Source organism: Lepidochelys kempii, chromosome 2, assembly GCF_965140285.1.
Source record: "Lepidochelys kempii isolate rLepKem1 chromosome 2, rLepKem1.hap1, whole genome shotgun sequence".
Taxonomy (NCBI): Eukaryota; Metazoa; Chordata; order Testudines; family Cheloniidae; genus Lepidochelys; species Lepidochelys kempii.
Window position 1 is genome coordinate 25,748,561 of NC_136381.1, and position 19,791 is coordinate 25,768,351.

The following is a 19,791-nucleotide window of genomic DNA, read 5'->3' on the forward strand; positions in this document are numbered from 1 at the left end:
ATCTATATGCATGTATCATTTTTGTATTTGAAGTTATGAGTATTAGATCTATACCTAGATTTCAAACGTTTGCTCCTGGGGTAACGCTCACAAAGTAGTTAGCCAGCACATCTTGGAGGGACTATTCAAACTGAGTGGCCCATCAAAAGAACATTTAACTGACAATGGACCATGGGAGAAGCCTGTCTACACTTAATGGGATTTCTTGCTGTGACTAGGCGAAATGCATGGACATATGACTTGCCCATGTGACTGCAAACTCCAACTTGTTACTGTAATTTTCCACAGTAAGAACAATGGGATTCCTGCCACATGGCAGAAGCTATAAAGGGCCCTGGAAACACCTCCATTTTTTCTCTTTCCTTCTTAAACCTCTGGAATATGAACTTATACTAATGGGAACATTCTAACCAATGGACTGAAGACCTTCCAATGATTTGGAAGCAGCCAGAGAGTTGACGTAAGCCAGAAGTTTATTCCATCACTGCTACATGCCTGAACCAAGAACTTTGCAATTACTGTATGTATTTGATTCCTTTAACCAATTTTAACTCTCACCTTTCTTTCTTTCTTTCTTTCTTTCTTTCTTTCTTTCTTTCTTTCTTTCTTTCTTTCTTTCTTTCTTTCTTTCTTTCTTTCTTTCTTTCTTTCTTTCTTTTTATGAATAAAACTTTAGATTTTAGATACTAAAGGATTGGCATCAGTATGATTTTTGGGTAAGATCTAAGTTATATATTGACTTGGGTGTGTGGCTGGTCCTTTGGGATCAGAAGAACCTTTTACTTGATGAGACTGGTTGTAAAGAACCATTCACCTTTAAACCCCATATTTTCGGTGGTAATACAAGGACTGGGATGCCCAAGGAAACTGCTTTTATGACTTCTTGTTAGCCAGTGTGGTGAAACGGAAGTTTACTCTTGTTGCTGGTTTGGTATATCCTATGGGGGATTAGCCACCAGGCTTGGGGTTTTTCTGCCGTATTTCTCAGCAGTTCATCCTGACTTTGGCATCCTCAGTTGTGACCCACTGAGGCACAGTTACAAACCTGTCATAAACATAAAGGGAAGGGTAAACACCTTTAAAATCCCTCCTGGCCAGAGGAGAAACCTTTTCACCTGTAAAGGGTTAAGAGGCTAGGATAACCTTGCTGGCACTTGACCAAAATGACCAATGAGGAGACAATATACTTTCAAAGCTGGAGTGGGGAGAAACAAAGGTTCTCTCTGTCTGTGTGATGCTTTTGCCGGGAACAGAAAAGGAATGGAGTCTTAAAACTTAGTAAGAATCTAGTTAGATATGCGTTAGATTCTGTTTTGTTTAAATGGCTGATAAAGTGAGTTGTGCTGAATGGAATGTATATTCCTGTTTTTGTGTCTTTTTGTAACTTAAGGTTTTGCCTAGAGGGATTCTCTATGTTTTGAATCTGATTACTCTGTAAGGTATTTACCATCCTGATTTTACAGAGGTGATTCTTTTACTTTTTCTTCAATTAAAATTCTTTTTTAAGAACCTGATTGCTTTTTTCATTGTTCTTAAGATCCAAGGGTTTGGGTCTGTGTTCACCTATGCAAATTGGTGAGGATTTTTATCAAGCCTTCCCCAGGAAAGGGGGTGTAGGGTTTGGGAGGATTTTGCGGCGGGGTGGGGGGGAAGACGTTTTCAAGCAGGCTCTTTCCCTGTTAGATGCTTGGTGGTGGCAGCAATAAAGTCCCAGGGAGAAAGGTAAAATAGTTTGTACCTTGGGGAAGTTTTAATCTAAGCTGGTAAAAATAAGCTTAGGGGGTTTTCATGCAGGTCCCCACATCTGTACCCTAGAGTTCAGAGTGGGGAAGGAACCTTGACAACACTTCTTGTGAGGAGTCAAGGAGGCTTTCTCCTCCCCTCCAGAATGTTTAATTATTCATCTGAGAATGGGCGGTGGGTGTTCGGGATTGGTCTAACTCTGACTTCAGTGGGAGCAATGGGAGTTTTATCATTGATTGCATTTGGAACAGAGTTAGGCCAATGCTGAGCACTTTTAAAAGTCCCACCCTTCATTTGAAATTGTCTGAAACATTTTGCAATAAACAATAGAAAGAAGTACGTGAGCCTGTAGAGGGCACCGCTGTGGGCCCTGGGAATAGGTACCTTTATTAATGTATACAGTAACAAACCTGTGGGGAAAACTGAATTTTTAAAATCAAATAAAGTCCAGTTTTATATTAAGCAACAACACTGTTCTGGTGTTGTACCAAGACGGCCTTGCCCCACAGATTTTACAAAATAAAGCAGATTAGAGGATGTTCATTTATATTTTTTCCATGCTAGCATCTATTGACTTGGTATATGACAGCACTGGAAAGGAAAGAGTTTCTAGATTGCATGAAAGCATTATTACTTATTTAACATTGTCAGTGTTCTCAATGTTATATGAAAAGAGGCCCCATCCCCAAGGAGCTTAGATACTATGGTGATGGACTTAGGATAGACGGAGCTTAGGAAGGCAGTCCAGATGAGAAAATATAAATTCACACTTTATTTTGTCCATTAGCATGCAATTGCTAAAATGAGTGCTGAAGTCAGATTTAATGCAACCATTTTGCATTTTGACAGCTGTAGAACAACTGCCTAGGGAACAGATGCTCTTCGCTTTGCAAGATCTCTGGTCACAATCTGCTGTGGCTCCCCCAAATCAAGCCAAGGCATTTTTCACAAATCCAAATCTTCCTTCCCCCACCTTCTGCCCGTACCTGTCTCCTTCCCTAATTTGACAAGGAAGTTCTCAATCAAACAGCCCCACTTCAGCTCTCCCGTAAACCCGAACTGCTGCATTTCGGGATTTGCAGTTCTCTCCCCTCCCCCGTGTCCGCTCTGATCTAAGCAAAACCTGCAGCGCGCTTTCCCACCTCCCTGCGATATTGATCTCTGGGCCGGGCACTATGTGCGACCCTGAAGCTAGGCTCTTCCACCTGGGGCTGTATGGACCCCCGCCTGGGCACAGGTGGTGGTAGGGGACTACATTTCCCAGGCTGCCTCGGGCGCGGGCTTCCCCCTTGTTAGCGTGAGAGCTGCAGGTTGATCGTCTTGGTTGCAGATGAGCAGAGAGAAAACATTGGAGGGGGAGAGAGAGAGAGAAGGGGGGCTAGGAGAAGTGCCTTGGGCAGGCGAATTATGCATGCATTAGGCGAGCGCTGAGAGAATGGCTGTGGAAGGTAAGGGCTCCTCTTCCCCTGCCTAGTCCTTGTGCACGCTGCGGCGCCCGCTGCTTCTGCGGGGGACCCCTCCCCCGGGCACTCACCTGAGCAGCCGAGGGGCTGGCCCAGGCTTCCAAAGGGGAACGGCAAGCGGGGCTTGGGCCACATGCCTCGGGCTGGCGAGTGCACCCGCTGCGGGCAGCAGATCCAGGTGCCTGAGAAGCGCCCACTCGCCTCTCTCGTACAGCCCACGACCCAGCTCTGCCAGCTCAACCTGCCCTCCTTATCCTGGCTGGGCTGGAGGGGGTCCCTCCCCTAGAGCTCCACCGCGTCTCTTTGCTGTCAACCGCCCACCCCCTTTATTCTAGAGGAGCTGGTCGATTATATATTTGATTCATGCCCTCCTCTTCTATTAGTGCTTGGCTAGGCCAGGGATGGGAATCCTAGCCCCTGAAGTTCACCCCAAGAAGTGCCAGTGTTTTGACTTCTGACATAAGTCGCTGTTTGTGTTTAATTACATTATGGCTGACTTTGAGCGTATAATCAGGTGGCCATGGGAACAAAGAATGGCTCTGAATTGTGTGTGGGTTTGTTTTGTTTCCGGATTAGTAGGGGGCTGCCTATTCCTCTTTGGCCATTATTACCTGGGCTTCCTTGAGGCTACCTGGGCTCTCTCTATTGCAACTGGTATTTTTTTCAGTTAAATAAGTTCAGAACTGGTTCCCAAGGTTCTGATGTTACACACAGGAAAGGCAGTTGAGCAGCACATTCATATCGCACAAAATATCTGAGTTTGTATTTTAGCATGAATTGAGTATTCCATATCACCATTCCTATCTTGCCTGCCCATATTTTTTAAATGCAAAAGCAGATGCTGTAGTTATCTCCTGTTACCTTAAATAGCTTCTAAATTTCTGAAGTGTAATATGGTGACACTGTATTATGCTTTCCAATCACAATTTAGAAAGTGAATGTAAATCTGGGTTGTATTAGCGTGAGTTTCTAAGATATGGGTGCCAGAGTATGCTGTTGTATCCCACTCTGGCAAGTGGAGAAGAAAAAAATTCAAACACCATAGGCCAGGTTTTTACCAAAAGGAAAAAAAAAAAAAAAAGCCCAGCTCCCATAGAAACACCTAAATGAAGTGGCAGCTACTGTGTACTTGAGCACTTCTGAAAATCTGGCCACTTTAGGTGGTTAAATAGAACCCAGACTCCTCTGAAAGACTGATTAAGTGTACTTGGCAGCACTTTTGTTTTACTTCCACTGAGTACTTCAAGGAGGTTTAGGTGAGAGAGAATTTGTGGTTAGGTACACTAGGAAAAATAAACTCTCTTTTTCTGCACTGTTCCTCTCAGAAATTCATGCTGGTTTGAGACACAGTATATTCTAGTAGACAAAGTATGGGTCTAGGTATCGGGAATTCCTAAAGTCTAATCTCATCCTGGCCACTGCCTTTCTCTGTGGCCTTGGGTCAGTCATGAAGCCCCATGTTTTGAAAAGCATCCTTTAATTGTGGATGTCTCATTTATTGGGTTCCCAAGACAATGCTGAGCTTGATTTTTTTTTTCTCAAAAGGTGCTAAGTATTCGCCACTCCATTGACAGTCAAAGGGAGCTGCTGGTGCTCTACATCCCTGAAAATCAAGCCCAAGCTGTCTCAAACTGGACACCCAAAATCAACTTTGAAAAATGTGGATCCAGGTCCTAATTTTCAGCTGCTGCTTGAAGCTATGGTGGCTCGGCACCTCTGAAAATCAGGCCCTGGTTTTCTCTAGGCAGGCACCCAGTGCTAGTGGCTATTTCTGAAAACATGGTTATACGTATCTAAAGCTGGCCTCCCGAAATTAGTCATTTTGAGAATTTGTCCTTAAAACTCGTTATAGGCCAAATTAATTGCTTGTCTAAGCAGATGCAACTCCATTATTTTTTTATTTGTAAGCCATGATAAATGAAGAGTCTTGGTTTAATTACTGCTGTTTCTGTGGCAAAAAGGGTTAGCAGTGCAAACTGGGTGTGTGTGCTTGGTGGGTAAATAGATGAAACAGACTGCTATTTGGGAGTGTGCCGGTTCACACACGAGCAGAAACCCCATTATGGGCATTCTGTAAACCTTCTTTATTCACTTGATTAGACTCTTCTTATTCTGTCTCCTAAATCCACTCATGTCTTTAATAATTCTTGTCATTTCTGCAGTGCCTTCCATCTGAGGAGCTCAAAAAGCTTTACAAATATTAATGAGTTAAAGCGTTGCTAAACCCCTGTGAGGTAGGGGAATATTATCTTCATTTTATATATGGGGAAACTAAAGCAAAAAGGTTAAGAGGTCTTCCCCCCGGTCACATGGGTAGTCTGTGACAGAAGTGGAAATTGAACCTGGGTATCTTACCCACCAAGCGTCTCTTCCTCAACAGGTTCTATCTCACTGGAGCTATTTGCATTTGCAGGGTAACTGAGGTGAGAGTGGAGTGGACGGAAGCCCCATCAGTATGCAGAAGCCCTCTCCTATTCTTAGGGGAGGATGATAATCCTGTTTCCTTTCCTCCAGCATCTTCTGGGGTCATGTCCCTCTCTCTTTCTTCCTGGGAGGGGAGAGAGAAATGGCATAGAGTGTTTCTCTTGTTCCTGAGGGGATCTGGGGCATCTCTCCTCTTTATTTTCCCCCTGGCAGGAGCAAATAGCTTTTCCCATTGGGCATCCCTATGTTGTTCTCCTCCCATGTAGGCTCTGTTGATTTCTCCAGTTCCTGAAATTGTCCTGTTTCCTTCTTGCTGTATCTCTCTCCAGTTGCGTCCCTGCTCTTCTGTATGTATCCTCTTTTTGTCTTTCCCTCCGTTTGTGTTCCCTTCTCCTGTGAGACACTCTCCCTTTCTCTCTCTGTGACTGTGTGTGTGAGAGAGAGGAAGGATTGCTGTTCCCACATACTAGCCAGGTAGGATGGCTACCTGTTTTTCAAGGTGTGTGTGTGTGTGTGTCTCTCTCTCTTGCTGGAGGGGGGCCGGGGGGGGGGGGGAATGATGAACGGATGACAAGGCTTATGTTTTCTTCATGGGATAAAATCATACTTTTACACCGAGGCATATATTCTTTGTGTGATCAGTGCTTGAAATCATACTTATTGTCTAATCAAATGTTTTAGTCCCTGCATATAGGGTATGTGTCATAGGCACCAAATAAGCAATGTCCCTTGCAACTACAGGGCAGGTGCTCTATAGCTGGAAGGAGGTTTTGGAGCCATGTGTCATTCCTACTTCCTGCAGGAAGGCAAGAGAATACTCGTCCCTCACTGCTCCACTCCTAGCCTGTGCATCCCTACCCCGGAAAGAAATAGGAAATTAGTCAGCCGCAGACCTCCTGCCTGGTTTATCTAGTATCCACTACTGGAGGGAAGCCATTCTTCTTTCTTTCATACCTTAAGGCCAGAGGTCCACCTGCATAGCTCTCCTTGCAGGATCAGGGCCTTGCTCAGTCAAGTGTCCAGGAATTTAGCTGGTACAGCAAATACCCAGCACTGGATTAAAAAACCTGGGACTTTTTCCTCCGTGTTGGGGTAGTTGGGCGGGGGTGGCATTGCAATCACAAAAGGTGAGACTTGGTGTAGCTCAATATCCTTTTTGTGTTAGAAAATAAACACCTGAATGGGTAGGGGGAGGGAGACAACTGGCACAACATAGGGCTTAGTTTTAGATCAGTATAGTTATCCCAAGAGGTAATATGTGGAATGGCTGGATTAGCGAGTTGCATGGTGTCTGTATTTCCTGCTTCACCAGAGAATTGCTTGGGGTGGGGAAAATCCATTTGCAGGCCTTAAAGTGAGCCCATGTAGATGGGAGCACTGCCAAGGTAGGTCTATTTTTAGATCTAACAGTTTTGACAATGCTCCTTTCAGTGTTTGCTTCCCCACAGTAAGAATGAAAGAAGTAGGTCAGAGCTCATAGAAAAAGCCTTTGGATCTTTGTTACAATGGTTCAAAAAATATTTTTCTTTTAGCTCTTGTGCAGTGGGGAAGGCAGGGGGAGGGGGACTCCAGTACATATTTATTGCTCGTGAAAATGAGTGACTGACAGAACTGGCTAGATAACACCGGTATACTGCACACTAGCAGCCCCTATGGCTCTGACCTGCAGCACCCTACCCTACCTATTCCTGAGCAAAAATGCTGCTAATTATATTGTATGGTAGTTTTATGACACATGCTATGGTCTGACTTCTGTCAGTATGGTTTTAGGCCTGGGTATAGTATGAATAATGCATTGGCTGCTGAACTCCTGACAGTTGACTAAGACTAGGAGCCCAGTTCTTTGTTGCCCTAGGGTCCTCCTAAAATGCTGTGGCAGCGTAAGATAACTTTAAAGGCAGTGGATCTGCACCCTGGGGAATACTGTCACTAAAAGGACTTGCATAGACCTGGTAGGCTCACCCTTGTAAACCCAAGGTAGAAGGCGTTTTGGGGTGTTCTGTGAGCAGGGCTTGGGTTGGAACACTGCTACATTCTAGTTGTGATCAGCCCACAGCCTCTAGGGAGCACAGGTGGTTCAAGTGTAAGTTAGAGCAGTCCTTAGGCTATTCTAACTTATCCAGGGGCCAAAACACTTTCCTTTCCTCTCCTCCTCCCTGACACTCCCCTGCTCCTGCACTCACTGAGTACACCTTGGCCATGATAGGCAATCAGGCCCTAGGTCTCATTGCTGATTCTTTCAGATCAGCCATCTGCTCTTGACCATGAGGTGTAAAACAGGTAAATCGAATTTTTTCTTGAGAGTCTTACTCCTTTCCTCTGAGAGATCCCAGAGTATTGGGCAGTTGCTTTTCTGCCCCAGGCACACTTATGCAGTTTTCCATAGGGCTCCATTCTTTCACCCCTCCTGTTTAACTTGTGTATGAAGCCTTTAAGATTCCCACCATTGTGTGCCGCAGACAGTAGCTATGGTGGGAAACTGAGAAAAATGCTAGTGTATATAAGGCCTTGGAGAGTTATTGAGGAAATATAGGTGGCATAGTCTAGTGGATAGGACCTTAAACTATGAGTTAGAACACTGGGGTTATATTCCTGGCTGGGGGCAGCCAGTTTGTGTAGTTTTTGGTGGTGCCCATAATGGGTCCAAATCCTGCCATCTCCCCCCTGCCCCGCCCTCCCCCCCACCCCCGCCATGTAAGCCGATATATATTTTTAAAAATAATGTAAAAATGGACTGGAAACAGTAAGCATTTAACAGTTTCCCTATATTACACAATATCACTATCGTAAGAAAAAAATATTTAACTAAGAATATCAACTTTATTAATACTCTTTTGAATATAGAAACAACCAAGCACTCTTGGGTCAATAACCCTCAAAAGCAAATACTTTCTCAAATTAAAACAAAATATAGCCCCTTCTTTTGCGATGCTCTTGAGGAGGCAGCAAACCCTCTTCGTCGTTGTTTGGTGGGGGATGGAGCTGCCCCTTGCCCAGTGTGTGGCAGGAGCGGTGACTGCGGGCGGGGGCGGAGTGGGGGAGGGTGTCACGATATTCACCCAAGCCTCAGCTGCTCAGGTCCAGGAAGCCGCCTCGCCTCCCCTGTGGTGAGCGCCGAGGGGGGGGGGCTGCTATTACACGTGCACTTCCTCCCCTGCTGCTCCCCCTCACCGTAGCCTCACAGGGGGTGGGGAATGGGGCTGCCCCTTGCCAAACGTGGGGCGGGAGTGGTGACTGTGGGCTGGTGATTGTGTAGGGGGTGGGGGGAACAGGGTGTCACGAGTCCGACACTCACCCAAGCCCCAGCTGCTCAGGTTCAGACTCCAGGAAGCCCCCTCAGAGATGTCTCCTGGTGGGTGCCAGAGGGGGTGGAGGGACTGTTGTTGTAGCTGGCAGCAGCCAGCAAGGGAGTGCAACCCGGAGTGGCAGGGCAGCCGCCTGCTGCCCAGGGCAGGCAGGGATGCTTGGGGGAGGCATGCGAGGGCAGCAGGCGGGGCAAGGGGATGCTCCGGGGGAGGCATGTGGTGGCAGCGGCAGGCGGGGCTGGGGCAGAGACCCGGCCCCAAACATTCGTGGAGCTGGGCCCTGAATATTGCTGGAGCCCAGGCACCACAGGCCCATATAACTCGCCGCCCCGCAGCTGACTCTGCCACTAACCTGTTATACCTGTTCCCAACCCCTTGTCCATGTGTCTCGGAGGTGTTTAGATTGTGGGCTTTTTGAGGCAGGGATTCTGAGTCCGTCCATCTCCTGTGAACAAGAGCCATGAGTTGAGGGCTAGTACAAAGCATCTCTTACTTACATTAGTGGGCACATATTCATGCAAACAGTAGAATTGACTTCAGCTGGATACTTGTGTGAGTAAGTACTTATCCACGAGACTTCAGGGTTCTACAGCCTAGCCCTCGGTTATTTGCTAAAGGTATGCAGAGAAGAGGCATAGTTATTAAAGGTGCCAAAAGTAGCAGATAGGGGAAGGTGACCAAACTATGGTCTTGGTTACTATTGTTCATTTCCAGAATAACTCCATTCATTTATTTAACCAGAATTATTCTGGATTTGTGTGAGAGCAACTGGGAGCAGAATTTGGCCAAGGACCACCAAGTAGGAAAGACAAAGTATTTCAGAGAGCTGAACGCTGAATTTTGTAGGCTACTGTAATGGTGCTTTGGGGTTGGCAGATGCTATATAACCATCTGCTGCTTTGGCTAGATTTCCGGAGGTGGTAGTAACTGTCGTACTTATAATTTATTTACATGGAACTTTACGTTTTCAAAGTGCTGTACAAACAGTAACATCCCTGTCAGGTTATGTAAATAAATCGTTGTCTCCATTTTACAAATGGGGATACTGAGAGAGAGAAAAGCTGTGATTTGTCCAAGATCCCAGAGCACATCTGGAGCCAAGATCAGTTCTCACCAGTTCCTGTGCTCATTCCATTAGAGCTGAACTACCAGAGGTGAAAGGATATTGTAGATAGCACTGAAACTTAGTGCAGTAAACCCTGAAGCACAGCTATGGTGAGGCCAGAAAGTAGGGTTGGGAGTAGAAGAGTAACTTCAATAAGCAGCGTATTCTCCATGCAGCATGAACTAATACTGGCGTAGCATAGAAGAATTAATTAATGCTGCTCTAAACAGCATTACTCCTACATGCTCTGTGACTCCCCTAGAAGGAGTCAGATAGAGCAGTTAGTAGGTGCTGGGATTTAACATGGGCAGGAGCAAGCTGTGTTAGTCCTACCCATGAGAACCAAAACGTATGCACGAGGAGATACCCATCATGCATCTGGTCAAGAACAGGGGCTGGGGACAGTATTTTGGGTGGATCTCGGGCCTTCTGAATGTTTGTTTATAGAGTTTTGGCTCGTGCCAGCTTGGTATCCTTGCTGGCCCTGCAGTTTAGTAACTGCCTTTTTAATCCCATGAGGTTCTGCTACTAATTTGTGTGTGTGTGAATGCTGGGAGGGAAGATAGAGGCCATAAAATTACTCTGTGTGTATTAATAGTCAAGTTACTGCAAAAGCAAGAAATAGACCCTTTTACTAATTAGTGCTCTTTACAATTCCTCATTCTTCATTTTTTTGGAATTTGTGTAAATGACAGCTTTCTTCTGTATTTTTCTCTAGGAAAGTAATGATACACTTTCAACGAGCAGTGTATTTCTACAAGAGTGGGCTGGGTATCTGAGACAGTAGAATTCAGTGGTATGAGTAAGCAGTAGGAGGTGAGGAATTATATTGTAGGAAGGAAAAAAGGAATTTTCCGTCTCCATAGGGAACGGATGGGCTCAAAGAGTGAGAGGTCTGGTAGGAAGAAGCATGTTGTAATAAAATGACGAAAAGCAAGGCTGAAAAACAAAGTCAATTACGAGATTACAAAATAAGTTAAATAGGCTAATGAGAGTTTATAAATATTTTCCATCTTCCTTTGTGTTCATAGCAAATTTAAATGGGGATAAAGCATGGATTCACAGCTGAATCAAAGTCCAATGTATTCCATACACTTACTGGATATATACTTTTAGAAACCATATAAGGAAAATGCAAATTTGTGTTCAGTGTATTGAATTCCTTACTGTGACATTTATAACTGTAATAAAAAAAGACTTTTCCAAATGTCTGTCAGTCTTCAGGCTTTGTGCGCTAGATAGTCTTTCTTATCTTCAGAAAATATTTCTGATGTTACAGTTGCTATTTACAGAATTGAATGATGGCCTTATTAGGGATCCTTAGAAATATAATTTGTGGTGGAATGTGAATTGCTAATCTCTTAAAGCAGGCTTTTCTAGAAAGATTTTTGTTTTGTAAACTGAGATAACAAAATGCAGTAGAACCCTCTTTAATCTGCACTTCGCTAAACTACACCTTTCATAATTCACACCAGAAAAGGGGAGTATCTGCCCACTTCTCAGCAAATACTTAATAGAATGGTATCATAAGGCTTCTTGCTAACAAAGGGTGAATTATTTTTACAAAATAAACTACCAAACATTTACTGGCACATTGCAGAATGTGATCTATAGTTCAAATTATACTGCAGTTGCTAAAATTAATTAGCAAAGTACGTTTTGTGATGCACAACCCCTGCTCCTTTTTAATGTATGTTCACCTTGCTTGATTGTGCAATGAGCTAACTGCAGGTAGACCTGCCTCTGTGCACAGCTCATGGCAGGATCAGAGCCTTACTTACAAATTCACAAGATTCAGTTATTTGAGTCTCCCAGCAATGAGTCTCCTAGTCATTAGCATGACATTAGAGAGCTACTAATACTGACAAATATTAAAATATAATTATGAATCCTAGATGGAATTGGCAAATAACTCTTCAAAATAATTTGACTTGCATGCTAGTGGTCTTAACTTTCATGGTTAAATGCTTCTCTCTTTACGCAAGAAGGAGATTGCATTTCTAAGGTCACAAGGTTATAGAATATAGTAATAAAATACAGCATGTTGCGGGAGGAGGGGCATGGAATCTGGATGGCACAAGGAATGGTAATGGATTATCATCTTTTATTCTAGATCGTTAGTTAAATTCATCTCAGGTGTGGTAGGAAAGTGACTACTTAGTGACCTATGTAAAATGAGCTAGTGGCCTCCAACTAGTTTCCAGGTATCTATGTTGCATTAGTAAAATTCTTGAATGAGTAAAATTAAGCTTGTGCATAAATGACTGCAAGATGAGGGCCTAAAACGTTAATTCTGCCTCTGTCCTTCATATATCTGATTTCAAACTGAGCAGGTGTATATTAGATAGGTTTCTGTTCTATAGGAAAGTAAGGGATTTTTTCCATGGCAAAGTAGACCTTTTGTATGGCCATCAGTGGTATTAGAAAGAGGACAGATGATTGGATTGGTTTGACTGCTAAAGGATGAAATTGCCAATTTATCATTATTAGTAATAGTTTCAGCAATATCTGTGCTGCTATATTTTCCACTACGAACTCATGTGTAATTGTTTGACACTATTGTATCGATGGTCTAGTTTACAGTGATTAATAGTAACAAATGTCTAGATACAGATGTTATTTAATAAAGTAATACCAAACTTTAGCCTTAGAAACTTTCTGTTATTATAAACCTACATATAATCTGCATTGAGGTACAAGAAAAAAGATGATTGATATGGAGCCTGATTGACCAACTGCGTGGATTCTACTGACATTATTGGCCACTGGATTTGTAGATTCATGGAAACAGGATTAGACAAAGTTTGATGCTGCTACCTTTGCATATTACTAGTATTCCAGTCATACTTGTTACTTGTCAGCATAGGCAGTATTTCGATTCAGGCTGATCTGTCTATGCCATGGGCTACACCCTGAGCTGGTGTAAATTGGCCAGGTTTGTGGAGCTGTGCTGATCTACAGCAGTTGGGGCTCAGGCTCCAGAAGCTGATTTATTCATGTAGTCATAACAATTAGAGGCCAAACAGCCCAATGAAAACTAAAAACAGACTGACTCATTCGAGTCTGAGGGCTTGTCTTCACTGCTGACCAAATCAGCAGCATCAATTTAGTGGGTCTGGTGAAGACGTGGTAAGTTGATGGCAGAGGGCTCTTCCGTCGACATCAGTACTCCATCTCCCCCAGAGGAGGAAGGTATGTCGGCGGGAGAGTGTATGTAAATTGAGCTAAGCTAGGTAGTTACATAACCTAGTACTTAAGTTAACTTAAGTTATGTAACTTAACTAGCCTACCTTAGATCAACTTACCTCATTAGTGTAGACCAGGTGTGACCGCTTGACAAGTACACACATTGGTTACCTTGACTGGTCTTCTGCCCGGAAAGTTGGCGCCTGTAGCTCTAGCCCCAGAGTCCGTTCCTATACAAGGAGCGGCATATTAACTTCTGAAGAGCCGCATGTGGCTCCGGAGCCACAGGTTGGCCACCCCTGCTTTAAATCTTGTTGCATTGGTAGGGAAGTGGCAGATACTCAGGTCAGACTCAATCTGTAGAATAATCCAGATTCTTGGAGGAAATCCAGAATTTCTCAGGTAGTGGCTTCTGGAAATGTGGGAATCTACTATTGTGTGTGGCCTTTCACAGGTATCTTCCCCCCTAGTTTGGTTGATCTGTCTGGACACCCATCTAAATCAGATGATATGAGACTGCTTTTTTCAGTCGCTAGGGTTGGAATGAGCAAGGAAAGTGAAACACTGTCTGCCAGTGTCTTAGTGAATTCTAGGGCTGCTAAAACTGACTGAGAGTTCTTGTCAGGCAGACATCCCTTGAGGGAATGCTGTCTGGCTACTTTATATTAGCTATGAAGAAATAGGTTGAAACCAAGCACCTGTAAAGTTACAAATGCTTCATGGAAAGAGTTAATAAGGAGTTTTGAGCCATCCATAAACAAAGAGCCGGATAGGCAGAGATCTATAGAAGAGCCTAGATGAGGCTTTAAAAGGTTGATAAGATTTTGGCAAGATCTTTATTGCCTTGGGGAAATGTTGAATACCTGCTGAATTTTCAGTTGATGTACATGTGGGTTGCGGGTGACTAATAAGATTGTGGAACCTTTCTGGCTCTCCACCCACTGTGGCTTTGGTTTGTTAACCTTTTCGACACTCAGCAAAGCTTTTGTGGAGGGGACAGCATGTAGGTCGTATGGGGTTATTTCCTGGCATGAGTCAGCTACATTTTTGGGGCATAAATACTCCAATTTATGAGTATGGAAGATCTTGCAAGGGATTTAAATAATTTAATTTTTTTTTTTAATTCATGGGGAATTTTGTTTTCTGATGGACACTTAGAGGTTAGGACAGGCTCTCCTGGTATTCATTTTTCAAATCTAAATAACAAAAGCAAGCAGATTAGACTGCAATACACACAGAGCAGAACAGATGAGTAAGAAGGTGCTATTTTTACTCAATAGCTTTGAGTAGAGCTATTTTTATTGCTAAAGCACTCACCGAATAAGCTTTAATGTTGTTTAACTGATCTATTTACCTTTTTAAGCATCAGGCAGTATTTCCACTACAATTAGTAAAATTATGAAATATTTCTTGCCAACTATGCAAGAATGCATAATGCATTGTAGTAGAAAGCGAATGTAGATTTGAATTCAGATTTAGGCCCTGACCTTGCAAGCTGTGTGGTCAAGATCCTACACCCCCATGGAACCCCTTTAGACTTAGTGGAGATTTCTGTGAGCACAGAAGCCTGCCCATATGGATCAGATTGCAGGACATCTAGCTTATACAAATTGAGCAATGAATCGAAAAGAAATGGTTTCTGGCTCATATGGTTGTGAAAGAAAGCTTGAAAAATGCTGACCAATCCTTACAGGCAAATAAAAAGAACTCCCTTATTATTTCTAAAAATCATGATTTTAATATTTTGGGGGGACTTGACTCATGATTTCTGAATGCTTAAGGCTGACGGTACTGCTCCTGTGGTTCTCCTCTTCCTTCTCAATCATGTGAGTTCGGGGCTTGAAAAGTTCACTTGCCCATGGTTAGAAGGCAGCTTTCCCTGATAAGTGCCATCAGCTGCTGAAGAAACCAAGCTTTTTAATTGAGAAGAACCAGCTAAATCTCACTCTTACTGGAACAGCTCTGCGGAGAAACAGGGACATGGGCAGGAATTACTCATTGGGAAGGGAAGACTCAAAAACATAGGGAAGGGGTGGGATAGAATAGAGACACATCTCTTTCGCAGCAAGCTGAGGGGAGAGGCAAATGGTGGAGAAGCAGTGACCCACGTCATGAGTTGAGTTCTAGGTAGCTGTAGCTCACGAAAGCTCATGCTCAAATAAATTGGTTAGTCTCTAAGGTGCCACAAGTCCTCCTTTTCTTTTTGCGGATACAGACTAACACGGCTGTTCCTCTGAAATAAAACACCTTGATAATTTTCTTCCCTGTTGAGTTCTACTCAGTTAACTTTGCAGTTCCTGGAGACAAATTCTCAGTTATGCTGAAGCCCTTTTACATGTGTTAGCTATACACTATTTTCCCCCTTGTGTAATAGGCTCCTGTGAGAAGCCTAGCCTTGGCCTTAGCCTTGGCCTTGACCAGCTAAACCAAAGTGAAAGCTATTCCCCTGTGCTGATTGTAGGGAAAAGGTTGAGTTAGCTACCACCAACCTGACCTTAACCTCTTTTCCTATCCTAGACAAATATTGAGAGAGATGGACACTAAAATTAAAAGGGGAGAAAAAAACCCCTAAACTTGTCTGAGTAAATACTGTAGATGGAATTGACTTATATATTCTAAGCTTACTGAGAGTGGGGCAGAAAAAAACAGTCAGTGCAAGCAAACGTTCTTTGTATGTGTGAGAGGGACGGGCGGGCGTAGGGTTGGATAAATATAAAAGCACTGGGAAGTAGAGGAGTGCTCCGGGAGCAAAATGAATTCAGCTAAATGAGTGCAGTGACCCCACCCCCCCATCATGGTGACCCTTTTCATGGTGTTTTGAAGGAACAAATTCAGTACAACATTTGCTTACTCTGTGTTTAGTCTATCCCAACTGTTTAGTCATTTAAATCGATGGTAAAACAAACAAACACAAAAAAACAGGATGGCAAACTTGAAATGTCTTTTTCCTTCCTTCCTCATAATATCAACAATTTTGCAATGGGCTTTTCTTAAACCGCTTGTGTTTGTTTGGAATAAGCCTCCTCTCTCTCCAGTAAAAAGCCATTGGAATCTGAATCCACCCGTCATATCCTTTTGCTAGCAGTAATTCTTTTACTTTTGTGTCCTGAAGGATCCCACTATACAACATAACTGAAACAGTACTAATGTTATTTACCTCGAAAGGATGATGGGCTGAGAGTGGGCAATGCGATTTTTTTTTATTTAATTACATTTAATTTTAACCCTTTCAAGTGATGTTTATGCTTGCATGGAATCATGAAATATTGGCACATTTATTCCCCCCAGACATGGCACAGTGAGGGGCAAATCAAAGTGGCCTCACAAGATGTCTTCTCTCCCCCCCCCCCGCCAAAATGAAAAATAAATTAAAAATCTGCATTGTCTTTGGGCAGTGTGAAAGAAATGGGCAAGAGCAGGGATAGAGCAGAGGAGCTGCAATCCACAGGAGAATCGGAATGTTACCTGAGGCAGCATTAACTTCCACTGTACGCTTTGTGTCTCTCCCCTTGGGAAAGGTAGAGCACAGATGAGGGTTGGCAGCCAAAGGCTATGAGAAGACTCTTGGTCCTATTGAGCTTCTGTAGCAGAGGCCAGGGCATTTAAACAAGGATGAATAAGAGTACCTCCATGCAAGATCTACAGGGGTGAAGTGCTCAGCTTTCTGTAGATTCCAGGGTTAGTGCTTCCTTATGAATGATCATTTCCTACCCATTCTCTGCCCCACTGCTTGCCTGGACTAGGGTTTGTCATGAGAGACTATTTGTATACTAGTGTTAGCGCTGTTGCAATAATTTGTCCTCCCCTGTGTGCAAGAGGGGAGCATATAGGCATAGCGAGCAGGACAATCTGCCTCTGCCTTGAGGATGGAAAGTCCTGACCCAGTATATTTTCTCTTATCTTTCTATGGTCTGAGGTAGACAGTGCAGGTTTTTCCACATACTCCTTTGTTTCAAGTAGGTAGACCACCTGATGCAGGAAAGATCAGACCCTTTTCCAGTGTCTTATCACCTAATAGTGAATTTATCCATAAACCAATACGTTTCTGTAACACCCCTGAAACCTATGATCACAACACTCGAGTTTAGGAGACCAAAAGATTCCCTTGGATTGTGCACTGTAACAGATTGGCAGGTTCTAGGACCATGCACAGAGATGCTAGGCAGCCAGATCAGGTGAGTCTTATTACCTCCAACTCTGGAGCACATCAGAATTTCAGTGTCTCCCTGACATGCAGAGAACTAGAAGAGTCCTGCAAGGAAAAGTTTTAGGAATAGCTAAGATCAAGAGTGGTGCTTATGGTGAGGTTTATTTAAATTATAGTCATGTAAGGTAACAAAGGCAAAATCCAAGAAGGGGTAAAGTTGGACCAGATCCAGAACATTAATTCTGGCATTTCCTTACTTTTGAGTGCTTGACTTTGAAACCTTAAAGTTACCCATGCAATCTTAATTCGGCTCCATTGTGCTTATCGTTATGAGATAGTCTGTGATAATATAATTAAAAAGATTTTTTTTTTTATCCCAGGACTCCTACTCATTGAGTGTATAGGCTGGCCCTACTCTAGGGAAGAATCAGGGTTGTGTAGTGAATAAGTCTCTTGTCCCTATGATCCTGGCCTCATTGGTTGCAGAAGTTGGAAGCTATGAGGTGAATGAGTCAAGGGGGTGAAGGAAGACGGAGGATGGACTCCTGGTTAAGGTGGTTGAATGTTGCCCTGGAGAACTGGATTCTATCCTTGTCTCTGCCAGGGTTCCCCTGTGGTGCAGGGCAAGTCGCTTATCATAGCAAGATGCTGTAGGTTCCTCATTTTCTGAGTGTTTGACTTGTGTTCCTAGAGTCTAATCTTCAGCTGTGAGCACTCACGTCTGCAACTGAGATCAATGAGAGTTGTACTTTGAAAATATAATGTGCAGGTAATGCTCAATATGCGGGGGAGGAGAAGGGGGAAACAGGCTTTGGGTGTGTTAAATTGCACACCCAAAATTAATGGACAGTTTTGACCTTAATATCTCCGTGCATTATTTCCCCTTCTCTAAAATGGGGTACAATACTCCCTCATCTCACAGGGTTGTTGTGAAGATAGATTAATTTATTTTTGTGAAGCACTCGGATATTATAGTGAAGTGCACCATAAAAGTGCCCATGAAGAAGTTTAATAATTCTGTATTGAGAGCAGGATTTGAATAAGGCCTCAAGCTGCACATTGAACAATGAGGATTAAACCAAATATTGAATGGTTGCTCATTAAGTCCATCCTATGCAGTGCTACTCTTCTTCTTGGCCACACTTACTCTTCCCCTCTGGGCTCCCTGGCCAAGTCCCAGTCTGCTTTCCCTCCTGGCCTCCTTACACTAGACTTGTACCCTCAGCTCTCATCTTCTGTTCCAGTCTCCTTGACTAGCCAGTGCTAGTCTCCTTGGCCTACTGGCTCTCAATCTCCATCCCCCATAGCTTCCATTCTCCTTGGCCAGCTAATCCTAGTCTCTCCCACCCCAGGATTCTTATTCCAATCTAGTCCCTCCACTGCTGCTGCCCCTGGTTCATACCTCTGTCCCCCCAAGGCTCATAATCTGGGTGTCTTTCAACAGGAATAGCAAAAGGTCCGTTCCTGACACCAGTGTAACACCACCCCACTCTCTCACTCTCTGGCAGATTTCAAGTCTCTGCATTGAGGCAAACAAAATAATCTTTCGGTGACTCCAAACCCTCAGTTTTTTCAGGTGGCTTAATCACGGTAACCACCTGTTCCTCTTCCTCCAAACACTGGCATTTTCATCCTTTCTCTTGTTTGTTTTTACACTGGTCTACACTACACAGTTAAGCCGACCTAATTATATCGGTGTCTATACTACAGCCTTCCTCCTGCCGACTGTAAGTGCGCTATTATACCGACATAATAACTTCACCTACTTGAGAGGTATAGAGCTTATGTCGGTGTAGTTAGGGTCACGAAGTGTCTGTGAAGACGCTGCCTTACTTACATCAGCTGTTAGCTGTCTTTCCAGTTTCAGGGCAGGAGCCATGAAATTGACAAGAAAGTGAGGCAGCTAAAGCCCAGCCTCCCCCACTCCCCTGGAGAGCTGGGTGGGTGGACATTGCTCCTAGCTGGGAGCTGGGGCAAGAATGGATCCCGCTCCCACCTGGGAGCCGGGGTGAGAAGCCCCAGGCAGCTGGACCCCCAGTTCATGGCTGGGAGCCAGGCAGCCATGTCAATTTCATGGCTTTGTTGCATCTTATCTTTGGTTAGGGTGTAAGCTCTTCAGGGAAGACACTGTGCTTTCCTATAAGTTTTTACAGTGCCTCGCACAATGGGAAATAATCCTAATGGGACCTTTGAGTATCACGCCTACTCTTTATTACCACTGCTACATTTAGTTCCTTATTTTTTCCATTTCAAGAAAACATTTAATCCTGATGGTTTCTATGCAGCACCACAACAGGTCCCTTTCCTTTGTAAAGGGGTAAAGGAAAGACTATAATGTACTGTAAGAGAACCAGGTTGCGACTTACAATACTTGGCACTTCTGTAGTGCCTTCAGTCTCATACACTGCCATTGTTAAT

General features: G+C 43.8%; 1 protein-coding gene across 2 annotated transcripts in view; it reads left to right on the plus strand.

Annotated features, from left to right (window-relative positions):
- The first annotated feature begins 3,034 nt into the window (after positions 1-3,034).
- SAMD12 (sterile alpha motif domain containing 12) overlaps positions 3,035-19,791 on the plus strand; it is a 238,033-nt gene continuing 221,276 nt past the window's right edge. For both annotated transcript variants that reach the window (XM_073330273.2, XM_073330274.2), the window contains exon 1: positions 3,035-3,191. In XM_073330273.2, the coding sequence (XP_073186374.1) occupies positions 3,179-3,191 (13 nt within the window). In that variant the 5' untranslated portion in view covers positions 3,035-3,178. The remainder of the gene's footprint in view (positions 3,192-19,791) is intronic.